General features: G+C 55.9%; 1 protein-coding gene across 1 annotated transcript; it reads left to right on the forward strand.

Moving 5' to 3' along the window:
- The first annotated feature begins 2502 nt into the window (after positions 1–2502).
- Positions 2503–11323, forward strand: AGPAT2 (1-acylglycerol-3-phosphate O-acyltransferase 2). The gene is made up of 6 exons (XM_051636267.1): positions 2503–2777; positions 6350–6483; positions 6967–7142; positions 7316–7411; positions 8449–8521; positions 9134–11323. The coding sequence occupies exons 1-6, from the start codon at positions 2590–2592 to the stop codon at positions 9283–9285; spliced, it is 819 nt and encodes a 272-aa protein (XP_051492227.1). The 5' UTR covers positions 2503–2589; the 3' UTR covers positions 9286–11323.
- Positions 11324–11341: the final 18 nt, after the last annotated feature.

An 11341-nucleotide genomic window follows, 5' to 3' on the forward strand; every position in this document is an offset into this window, starting at 1 on the left:
CTCTACAATCTGCTCTACAATCTGCTCAGCCATGCACAGCGATGCCAGGTGATGGACATGTCTCTACTTCCTCCCTACCCCACTGAGTGCTTTCCCTTTCTTCCCTTCTCTGCTCACCCCGCCCATGTGGGAGACGTTCTCCCTGGCTCCATTTCTTTTCCAGTCAGAAGCTAGTCATCAAAAGTGAGGTCCCATGTTGTTTTCAAGGGAAGCAATAAATTAAAGCAAATAAAAAGATAAAAAACACAGCCAGGTTATCAAAAGACATCAGAAAACTAAGGCCAAGGGTGATGCCATCAGCTTTAGGACTCCACAGATCCAGCCACAGAAATCCCACTGTCAGCGATGCTGCACGGACTCTCCTCTTTTGCTCTGCTGTGAGCACTCTTTTACCTTCTGGAGGTATTTTTTCGAAGTCCCTGCTGAGGGTACTGGAAGGCACTGGGTGCCACATGCACCCTCAACAGGCAGCACCTCCTGCCTCTAGAGAACTGACAGCCTGCTCGGCGATGGCTGGGTGCTTGCTCCTGACAGTGACTCTGGACCCTGCTCAGCTGGGTCTAAATAATTCAGTCAGCAGTTTAAATATGCAAAATATGCAGCACAATCTAGTAAACTGTTGTGTTTTGGTTTGGTTTGTTTTGAAATAATTTGGAACTGCTTCGTTCTGGCTGCTGGAACTTGGGAGGGGGGTTTGACTTTGCCTCTGCCTAAAAGCAGCCGCGTTTCAGAGGCGGTGACGAGATCCCTGTTGCTCTGCACAGCACGCTGAGGCTCATGGGCCCCCCTCCATCAGGCAGTTTGTTATGATAATGTTAATGCACAGTCTGTCGTCATCTGGCAGCAGAACTGCTTGCCTTCTAAACTAACTCAGCGTGACAGCTCTGCTTGCTAGCAGGCAGGCCCATGACTGGCTTCTAATCTGGCATCAGAAATCACTCCCTTTCCTTGAGCTACAGACTGATGTGAAACGTTTCGTTGGCATTACTCCCGATAATCTGTTGGAGAGCATGGGGAGAAAGGAATTACAGCCGAGCTCCTTTAGGAGGCCTCACGTGAAGCAGACACACGACTGCCATCCCCTCCGTGCCGTGTCTGCTGCTGCCGTTTGCCGTCGGCACCTCAGCCGTGCTGGAACTCACAGCCCGGTTCCCTAAGGTCAGATGGAGCAGATGGACTCGCATGATGCCCCAGCGACAGATCACCAGTGACTTTCTTCCTATGTCAACAGAAGCAAAAGTCACGAGGATAATGCAGAATTGCTCCAGGCCAGCATATGTTCAGCTGAAAAGGTCTCCGTGACTTCCCAGGCATATGCTGGCTGGCGCGGCGCTGGAGCGGGGCTCTCCCAACAGCCTGTCCGGCGCGGCCTGGAGGGATTAATCTAATGCTGTGTCGAGATGCTAATACAATAAGGGTTCTTTGTGGCATTAGCAGGAGTCATGAGACCAGCTCTGAGATGTCATTGCCTGGCAGCTGTAGGGAGTGCTGGCCTCGAGTTCTCCAGCAGAGAGAAGGAGCTTGTCTCCTGCTTCAAACCTTAAAGCTGCTGAGGGGCCGTGAAAATGCAGTGAAACCCTCTCCATTTTGGTGTCAGCTGCTGCCTCTGCTGTGGAGTCTAGGGACAGCTGAGGGAACAAGGGTTATGTGGAAAGGGACCGTGGCTTTTCCTTTTGCTTTCCAGAAGCTGCAAAACTTCAGATGCCAAGAGGATGCTTGGGACCACAGCACCAGGGCTGCATCAACGGGGCCACATCTTAACCCCAGTGAAGTCACCACCACCCACAGGACTCGGGTTTTGCTATAAAAAGTGTTGCAAAACCTGCAGAGGCCAGTGAAACAGTTTGGGTCAGTTCCAGCAGACAAGCTTTCATCTCCCTGGTCAGCTTTGTCCCCAGAAAGCCACTGGGCCCGATCCTGACCTACCCCCAGCACCAGCGAGGGAAGCTCCATCCCACTCAGCATGTTTGTGCCACTGGAAAACCAGCACCAAGCAGCAGTAGAGAAGGTGAGGAAATGAGCGGCAGGGAAACGTGGTGAGCAGGAGTCTGTGAGAAAAACTTCACAACTGACCCATGCAGATTTTGATCAGTTGTGAGTCTTTTGTGACAGACCCAAACACCTCATGCCAGGAGGGACCTAAAGACCCCACAGGGCACCATAAAGGACCCCCAAAGACCCCATGTGGCACGATGAGGCACCTGAAGATCCCACACGGCGCCACGAGGGGAACAAAATCCCCCACCCAGCATCACGAGCAGAAACCCCAAACCCCACCACCCACGGGGGCCCCGAAGACCTCCCCTCACAGCCCCGGCGGGACACCCCGAAGACCCCGCACCGCGAGGAGCCAAAACACCCACAGGGCAGCACGAGGGACCCGAACCCGCCCCCCCCGTGAGGGGACCCGGCCCCCCAGGAGGTGCCGCCGGGCCCCCCCAACCCCCCCAGCGCCCGCCCCGGGGGCCGCGCCCGCCCCGGCCGAGGGGAGCGCCGGGCCGGGCCCTCCGCACCGCCCACATAAGGCGGGGGCAGCCCAGGCGGGTGGTGGATCCTGCTGCTCCTGCTCGCTCTGCCGGCTGGGCGGCCATGGAGCTGGGGTGGCTGCTGTGGGGGGCGGCGGTGCTGCTGCTGCTGCACGTCCTGATGGAGCTCAGCCCCGCCGTCAACTTCGCGCTGCGCATCGGCTTCTACTACCTGCTGTTCGTCGTCAGCTCGGTGCTGACGGCGCCCGTCTGCCTCCTCGTCAACGGCGGCCGCACCGTCAAGAACATGAAGTGAGTCGGGGGGTGCCCGAGGCGGGGCCGGGGTGACCCAGCCCCGGGGGGGCGGCCGGGGCGGGGGGGGGGGGGGGTTGGAAATGGCGGGGCCGGGGCGGGTGAAACACAAACTGGGGAGATCGGTTTCAGGCCCGGCCTCTGTGTGGGGACCTGGGCGGGGGTGTTGGTGGCCTCCTTTGCCTCAGGACGGTGACAGCAGCCCCCGGGCTGGCTGCCCTGGTTGCCTCGTGGCTGGGGGCTGTGGTGAGGGGCTGCTCCAGGGCTGTGCCCCCGCCCTGGGAGGGGATGAGGGGCCCGGGAGGTGTGAGGGTGGTGTTGAGCAGCCGTGCTCCAGGGGCTCTGCAGGCTTTGGGGATATCAGGGTGACAGCAGTGGGTTTTTGGGGGGGTTTCCCCCTCCAGAAGTGGGGGCTGTGGCAGGAGGGCTTCCCGCTGGCTGACAGCCTGCAGCGGGCTGCCCTGGGCTCGGGGTGAGGAGCACGGTGGCCGTGCAGCTGCCCGGGGCACACTTGCCAGGTTTTGCTGCATGTGTCCTCTGACAGGGTGCCTGGGGCACTTCTCCAGCAGCTCTTCTACGTGTGAAGGCACTTCTGCTGTCAGCACAGAACTTGGGCTCCTTGCTTTGCTCTCCCACAGGCAGCTTTTTACTTACTCTAGCCATCCATAACCAGGCCAGGTTATAAGGGTTCAGGTGACAGGGAGCCCTGTTGCCTTGATACATCCTTTAGGATCAAAGGTTGGGCAGCGTCTCAGATGGTGGAGCTGGACTCTGCTTTGTGGTGTGGCCCTGGTAGGCAGGGCTCAGGCTGGAGTGAGCAGGCACTGGGCACCGAGGTGCTGCCTTGTGGTCTCTGCCCTGCCTGCCCGAGTCCATGGTCTGTGTTCCACTGTGGAGCGTGACCCCAGGCACTGGAAGTGGCAGTCTGCTTTGGGATCTCCAGCCTGTCTCCAGCTTTGGTTCACTTGGCTTGCTCAGGAGCAGCTTTCCAGTACTCAGCCAGCTTTACAGCTAGGGGAATTTATTGTATCAGTGACAGAGACACTCGTCCCCCCCTGTCCCATCCCAAAAAAACCAAACTTTGTGAGTCTGTAAACTTAAAGGAAGTATTTGGGAAGAACAAGAACTTGCACTGGGCAACTCCTCATATTGAAACTCGGAGCTGAAGTTGGTCCAGAACCTCCCTTTTCCTGTAACTTAAGCCAATAATTTCCATGTACTAGCACTGGCTGATGAACCTGGTCATGCATCCCAGCCTCTGGGAGGTCTATGGCTGAGGTGATCCAGCAAGCTCCCTACTTCTACAACATCCCAGTCTGCTTATCCCAGCTCAGAGAAAGGGATTGGAGCAGAGCACATGCTGGTGGACAGTGATCACTGCCTGGTGCAGAACGCCCTGTCCTCACTCTGCTGGCTCCAGTGCCAAGCTGGTGTGATTTAGAAGAGGTTGCCCTCTGTGTCAGACAGAGATAGAGCTGTCTATCTAGTAGCAAAACCTCTTGCACGAGTTTCCAATCTGGTAAGCATGCTTCATTAATACTTGGAAATCAGAGGATCCTAAAAAAAGGGCTCTGTCGCAAGCTGTGGAGCAGAGCACGTGAAGCTGGGGCTGCTGGATTTCAGACTCAAGATGTTACAGTAAAAGCAGATCCCCCCTCGTTTTTCTACTCTCTCCTTGTGTCTGGCAGTAAGTGCATCAGATTTACAGCTCTCTGCAGCTGTGACTGCACCAAGTCAGGATCATTCATACCAGCAGAGCAGCTGCTTCCAGGGCTGGAGGGGAGTAGGACCCATCTTCTTAACCCTGCAGGTGACGTGGCCAGCTCAGCAGCCCTGTTGGTCACCTGGTTCTTCTTAGCTTGCTCTGAGCTCTGCCCCTTTGCCTCTTTCAGTGGCTCAGGCCACATCTTGTGCAAGGACATGCTGGCTCCTTACTGGCAGGAGGAAGTTGGATGGTTGCTGTTGAGTAATGTGTAACCAGCCTCTCCCAGCAGCTACCAAGCAGTGTGACTCCCAGAGCAGTGACCTCTTTTTTGGTTGGCAGTCAGAAGGGAGGAGAAGTGGGATTTAGGTCAGTCTGGTGGCATGGCATCCACCATGACCTCACCAGTTCATGTCACCCTGCCTTTCCTCACCTGTCTGCTTGTCTCTTCATCTGGACTGCACTCCTGTAACCTCTGTGCCAGGTTCCCTGGTGCTCGGGAGCTCTGCAGCCTGTGCATGTCCCCGTGTCCTTTCCCTGGGTGTGGCTCTGACCTTTGCAGCAAATTGGAATGGCAGGGGACTGATAGCAACAGCGTCACGCAGCTGTGTCACCTGCAGGTGTTGGCCTGGCCTGAACTCCAGTGTCAATGCCTGGGCCCAGGCAGTCTGCGTGGTGGGGCTTCCCATGGAGATATGAACCCCATAGTGGGGAGGAGCAAGCCAAGGTGAGGCATGTGGTTGAGGAGTTGATGGCAAGGATGGGGAGACTTCTGGAGAACAGATGCTGGGAGCTGCTGCCAAGCCAGGAAAAGAAGCTAGTTGGGTGTTCACCTCCTGCCCTGGGTAACAGGGATGCTTCCCAGGCTGATGGTGCCATGCAGTGAACCCTGTCGTGGGTGGGGGGTTGAAGCTGATACTGTCCCTCTGTCTCCTCCTGCAGGGATGAAAGATTCAGCCTCTGTTGGCCAGGGAAATGTTTGGCCCTGAAGCAAGGCATCCAGGTGCTTGTTGGAGGGCACCTGAAGCTGCTCTAGGGGAAAGCAGAGCAGGTGGCTACTCCAGGGGCCTTTGTTCATGTGCAAGCTCCTCTGCCTCCTGTCCTGGCAAATGGCTGCTCCCCTGCCCGAAATAGCCCCGGTGTGCTGCCAGCTTCTGGCTGTGTCCTTTGGCCCAGTTGGAGCGTCCCCAGCTCCCACCTGTCTGGGGGTGGCATAGATGGGCCCTGCTCCCATGGGCTGTCCAGGTCCTGGCTGGTGAGCCTGGGCTGGGTGTGCTCAGCAAGGGCATGGCAGCCTGCTCTGTTCCTTGGCAGGGCTGAGGGATCCTGCTGGTGCCTCCTGCCAGGTGGGCCCCACGCTGGTGTCCACGTTGTGGGGAGTGGGAGCTCCTTGGAGAAGTGTTTGAACAACTTCTGCAGCTCTGCTGATGGCAGAAGGAAAACACTGGCAGCATCAGAGCAGACCCACAGCCACAGCACAGGGGGAAACAAGCAGCACTGAATGAGCAGGACTGGCAGTGGTCCTTGATCCAGCATTGAAACCAGCAGCTCTCCCTCTTGGACTTTGGAGGGCTTCCAGTTTGCAAGGCCCTGGCAGCTGTGCTAGGCTGGACTCACCTTTTCCAGAGAGCCTGTAGTGGGCCTGGTTGTGAGCTGATGCTGTCAGATTGAAGGAAGCATGGACCATTAAGTCTGGCTGTACTGGCCTCAAAGTTACAATCAGCTTCTCCCAGGCTTCCAGTAAAGTTCCCATACTGGGATTGAATGGGGCTTAACATGTAGCTGAAGCACCTCAAGCATATGGGACCATGAGGACAGACCCTGTCACCTCCCCACCCTGCTGCTATCTGACTGCTGTTCTCTCTTGCAGAATCATCAAAACTGTGGTCAAGACCTTCAAATATTTCTTTGGCCTGAGGTTTGAGGTGAAGGGACTGGAGAACTTTGAGGTGGAGGGTCCTGCTATCATTGTGTCCAACCACCAGAGCATCCTCGACATGATGGGTGAGAAGCTGGTGGGAGGGAGGAAGCTCAGCCCCAGAGCTGCTGGCTATCCTGACCAAGCAGCCCCCTGCCCTGGCTGGTCTGTGCTACCCAGCAGTGTTGGTTGCAGGGAGGGTCTTCCTGAGCAGTCACCCCCCGCCCCCCCGAAGCCCCTCAGGTATTTCTCAGCTTCAGGTGCTCCTCCCTCCCTTTTACACCCCTGCCTCACTGATGGCCCAGCTGGCCTAGCATGCCTGTCAGTGTTCCAGGCAGGAGGGGTGAGCTGCCCCTCAAGGGGTTTTGCTGTGACCTGCAGCCACCCTGCCCTGTAATTCCACTGTCTGCCAAGTCTCCTTCTGCTCTGCTGATGGCAGCAGAAGCCAGCAGAGAGACGATGCTCTGGCCTGTCCCTGGCACATCCCTCCCCACCTTGGGTCGTGTCTCTCGTCCCATCTGAGTGCAGCAGGGGGGTGGTGCTGGGTCTCACCCTCTGCCATCACGTAGGGCTGATGGAGGTCCTGCCCGACGACTGTGTCCAGGTGGGCAAGAAAGAGCTGATGTATGCTGGCACGGTGGGGCTCATCATCTACCTCGGAGGGGTCATCTTCATCAACAGGAAGAGCACCACCAGCGCCAAGATGGTGATGGCAGAGGTGGCCAAGACTATGGCAACTGACAACGTGAGTGTGGCTGTGGTGTTTAGTGGGGAGGCAGGTGTCTGGGCACTCCTGGTGCTGGCTCTCCTGGAGTTACCCACCTACATCTCTTGGCAAGGCTGGCTGGGGGCTTGGCCAGCAGGAAAGAAGCAGTGCAAGTGGATTGTTGGAGCAGAGCCTTGTCTCCCCATGTGCAGGTGAAGGTGTGGGTGTACCCAGAGGGCACGAGGAACTGCACAGGGGATTTGCTGCCGTTCAAGAAAGGAGCATTTCACCTTGCTGTCCAGGCACAGGTAACAGTGCTTTGCTTCTGCATGGAGACCCAAAGGCTTTTGCAGTGGCTATGCCAGGGGGTCACACTGTGGTGTGATTATTTGCTCTGGAGAAAGCTGTGTTCCAGGGTCACAGCTGAGCTCCTCAGCTAAACCACCATCAGGTGTCACAATTGCTGCCCAGCTGGAGCTGAGAGCTTTTTCCATCCCTTGCAGGAGTGACTTGACCCCTATGGATGGGGGGCTGCAGACAGTTCAGAAGCTGCCTTGTCCTCTCTCCAGCCTGCCCCAGGCAGAGGAAGGCGGACACACACACTTGACCCCCCCATCTCTGAGCCTTGCAGGCAGCTGCCTGGCAGTGTGTCAGAGCAGTGTCCCTCCTGGGAGCTTGCTTGTGGCAGGGAGCCCAGTGGGTGCTGCACTTTGTGAGCTTGCCTGGAGAATCCCAAAGCTGTTGATGCATTTCTTAATCCCCCAGGTTGCAATCGTGCCATGTTGATTGGGGATCATTAGTGCTAATGCTTCAGAGCAACACCTGGGCTTGCTCTGTGTGGAAACAGCTGCTCTCTTAAATGCCTTCACCCTCCAAAATGACAAGATCTGTGAGCAGTTGGTGGGGGACCAGAGAAACAGCCCCTTGCAATTGATTGTAACTGGTGACTCCTTTTCAGAGGAGCTGAAGGCACTAGCTGGCCTGCCCCAAAGCACAGCAAGGCCTGTCAAAACAGGCATCCTCCAATGTCTGAAGGTCAGACAACACCCGAGTTTTGAAGCCTGCCTTGGGATGAGGAACCCCAAGAGCCAGTGCAGACCTGAGTCTGAACTGTAACTAGTGCCTTGAATGTCCCTGTGCCTTGACTTGCTGGGGAGTGATTTCCCATTTGTCTCCTGACTGTCCCAGTCTTTGGAAGTGGTTCTTGCTTGTGAAGCTGTGTTTGCCCTGTATGCCTGAGAGCCTGGCCAGGTAGCTTCTGCTGTGTGGGATTTGCTGCTCGTCTCTGGCCTGTGCTGAGTTGCTGCAGTGCAATTAACTCCTCTTTTTCCTCATCTTCCCTCAGGTCCCAGTGATTCCCGTGGTGTATTCCTCCTTCACCAACTTCTATAACCCAAAGAAGAATCTATTTACATCAGGTACCAAAGAGCCTGAGGGTCTTTACAGTCACTTGGAGACAGGGCTGATGCTATACCCAAGTGAGATCTGCTTCACAAGGGTGTAAGAGAGAAGCAGAGCTGGGGTGAACAGGAGTTGTCCTCTGGGGGGATGTGTGGAGTCAGTTCAAAGCACTTGGCACCAGAGCCTGGGCTGGGTTAACTCAGGAAATAATGTAATTAAATACAGTGAGGGATGTTTTCATTAAAAATTGGGCACTACCTCTCATAACTGGCACAGACCAAGTTATGGGGGAGAAGCAACATGCTCTGCCTCCTGACCTGTCCAAGCAGGGACCCCGCTGTAAGGATGCCAAGGAGGCTGGTGGTATCAAAGCTCAGAAGTCTGTTGGTACAGATGCTGGGCAGAAAGTTAGCTTTCAGTCAACTTGGAGCAGTACCTCTCAATTTTGGGAGGAAGCCACACTTGCCATGATCCCTATGGCTGGAGCAAGCCAAAAGTTGGAGGGTTGGGTGGGAGCAACCCTGTGAGGAGATTTGGGCTGTGCTGGGCCCACCCAGGGCTCCTGGCAGGGCAGAGGACAGTGCTCCTGTGGTGTGTGGGTTTCTCACAGGCTCTTCTCTTGTTTCCAGGCAAAATCAAGGTTGAGGTTCTGCCTCCAATAGAGACCAAAGGCCTGACATCAGATGATGTCTCTGACCTCACTGACAGATGCTTCCACACCATGAGGGAGACTCTCTTCAGGCTCTCAGGCCGTCCCAGTCCAAGCCAGGCAAAGGACTAAATGCTTCTCCAGTGGCGTCACCGTGTGGTGGTGGCTGAAGGGACTTGTCTGTTGCCAAATACTGAAGGAACTTCTCTTCCTCTGCAGTGACTTCTAACTCTGGGAACACTGTGGACTGGCACAAGTGAGGTGTCAAGCCAGCACTGAGGTTCCCCACTGAGTGGATTTCTCTTATGGGTTCATTATCTCGCAATGAAACCTCTCCTTTTTCTGAATTTCTCAGGCATCAAACTTCTGCTACCAAAGGGCTCAATGACCAGAGAGGTGAGTTCCCCCAGCTCAGGCAGCTGGCGTGAGGTGACAGCAAGAGCCTGGCTGGAGGCTGGGCTCTTCCTCACATGGGTGTCTCTGCAGGCTCAGATAGTGCTGGCCTGGCCCTGTGCTGTCCCAGATGGAAATCAGCAGGCAGCAGTATGTATCTTTACAACCTTGATGCTGCTCAAACTTGGCTGAGAATTGAGTGAAAATCCAGACTCTGGCTCTTTGGCAGTGCTGGGAGTGCAGTGTCCACCCTGGGCAGCCCAGAGCTCTGCCATCCTTCACGGTGGAGCTCACAGGTGGTCTCTAGGGCAGAGCCTGTCACCTTGAGAGACACCCTGGGGTCACAGCTGGAGCTTTGTATTGCCCAGGCACTCCTGAACCAAGTCTTTCACTTCTGAAGCAAGCACTTGGGGCCAAAACCTCAGCTGAGCTGCAAAGGAGAATGTGTGGGGCCAGTCAGCCTTACAGTGCCTCTTTGGGCTTGATTGCTGGGTCAGAACAAGTGCCCTTGCTCATCAAGGGGTGCAGCAGAGCAGGGGGAAGCTGCAGTCTGACTGAGCCAGCACATGTTATCTGGGCAGAGTTTAGCTGAATGCTGTCCTGCCTTCCCAGTTGAGTCAACTTCTGAATGAAACCTCATGCTTCTTTCTACCATTCTGAGCCACCAGCTTGATTTTAAAAACTGCACAGATCTGTTGGAATCTCAGGCAGACCCGTCTGAGCGTGTGACCTGTTGGTGGGACACCTCTGGGTTGCGGGCTCTGATGTGCACCTGGCTTGGCCCAGAGCTCCCTCGGTGTTGGGAAACTGCTGCCAGCTCCCTGCTGTGCTGTGACCTTGGCAGGGCAGCGCCTGCAGGACTTGTTGCAGATGCAAAGGACTCCGTTGTGTTTGTTTTGCCACTTGTCATGGTCAGCACTGGCCAAAAGATGGTGCCTGTCCCGCGTGTCTTTGCTGATGGCAGCGGAGTTGCTGCTGTGTGAGACTTGTAGAAGTCCTGCCGAGCTGCAGGGCAGGTGAGCTGCAATGTGACAGGGCTGGGAAGGCTTCAGCTCTCCCTGGGGGGAAACGGGCTCCTTCCCCCATCCAGATAAAGGGGTTTCTGCTGTGCTTTGGGGTGACAGACCAGTGGGGCTCCTGGATCTCTTGCTGGGACCTGCAAAAGTGTTGATGCCCTCTGTGAAGAGCATGGCTGGGTCAGGTTCACGGTCCCAGGGGGTGACCTTCACCTCCGACTGGGGTTCAGGGAGGCTTAAGTCTTCTGTTGGTGGCACAGGGTGAAAAACTTTGAAATTAGCTGCCTGAGGCTACTCAGGTGACCAGCACAGCCACTTTCGCAGCCTGTGTGGGGCTGTGTTGGTGGAATTGCTGTGCTGTGGCATTTTGGGGTGAAAGCCTCAACTGGGAAAGATGGGGGGTTCCCAAGGAGCCAGCAGAGTTGGGCTGGGCTGGTGCTGGTGGGGGCCAGGGACTTTATTGGAGGGGCCTTATAGTACAGACTCAGGGGTCAGACCCAGATGGGACGGGTCAGGGTGGGAGGATGGGAACTAAATCAGCACTTTGGAAGAGTGGCAGATAAAGGACTGTCATGGAGGTTAAACCCAGGAGGTCCTGGGAGGATAACCAGGTCCACAGAGTGATTCCTGCAGCTTCCTTCCCTGGGAGGAGGGAGCAGTGCCTCTGTGTGCAGTTGTTTGCTGTTCACTTTTAATTGGGTTGAGAATAATGTTATGTGCTTAAAAAAAAAAAAAATTACACCTTTGGTTATTTAAATAAAGGTGACTCCTGGTCTTGT

The sequence above is a fragment of the Apus apus genome, chromosome 19, assembly GCF_020740795.1.
Source record: "Apus apus isolate bApuApu2 chromosome 19, bApuApu2.pri.cur, whole genome shotgun sequence".
Classification (NCBI taxonomy): domain Eukaryota; kingdom Metazoa; phylum Chordata; class Aves; order Apodiformes; family Apodidae; genus Apus; species Apus apus.

Excerpts from the sequence above, each read along its gene's own strand:
- AGPAT2 (XM_051636267.1), top strand. The coding sequence starts at position 2,590 with ATGGAGCTGGGGTGGCTGCTGTGGGGGGCGGCGGTGCTGCTGCTGCTG. Across the intron at positions 2,778-6,349 it reads CGCACCGTCAAGAACATGAA|AATCATCAAAACTGTGGTCA; the intron begins GTGAGTCGGGGG and ends TCTCTCTTGCAG. Across the intron at positions 7,143-7,315 it reads AGACTATGGCAACTGACAAC|GTGAAGGTGTGGGTGTACCC; the intron begins GTGAGTGTGGCT and ends CCCCATGTGCAG.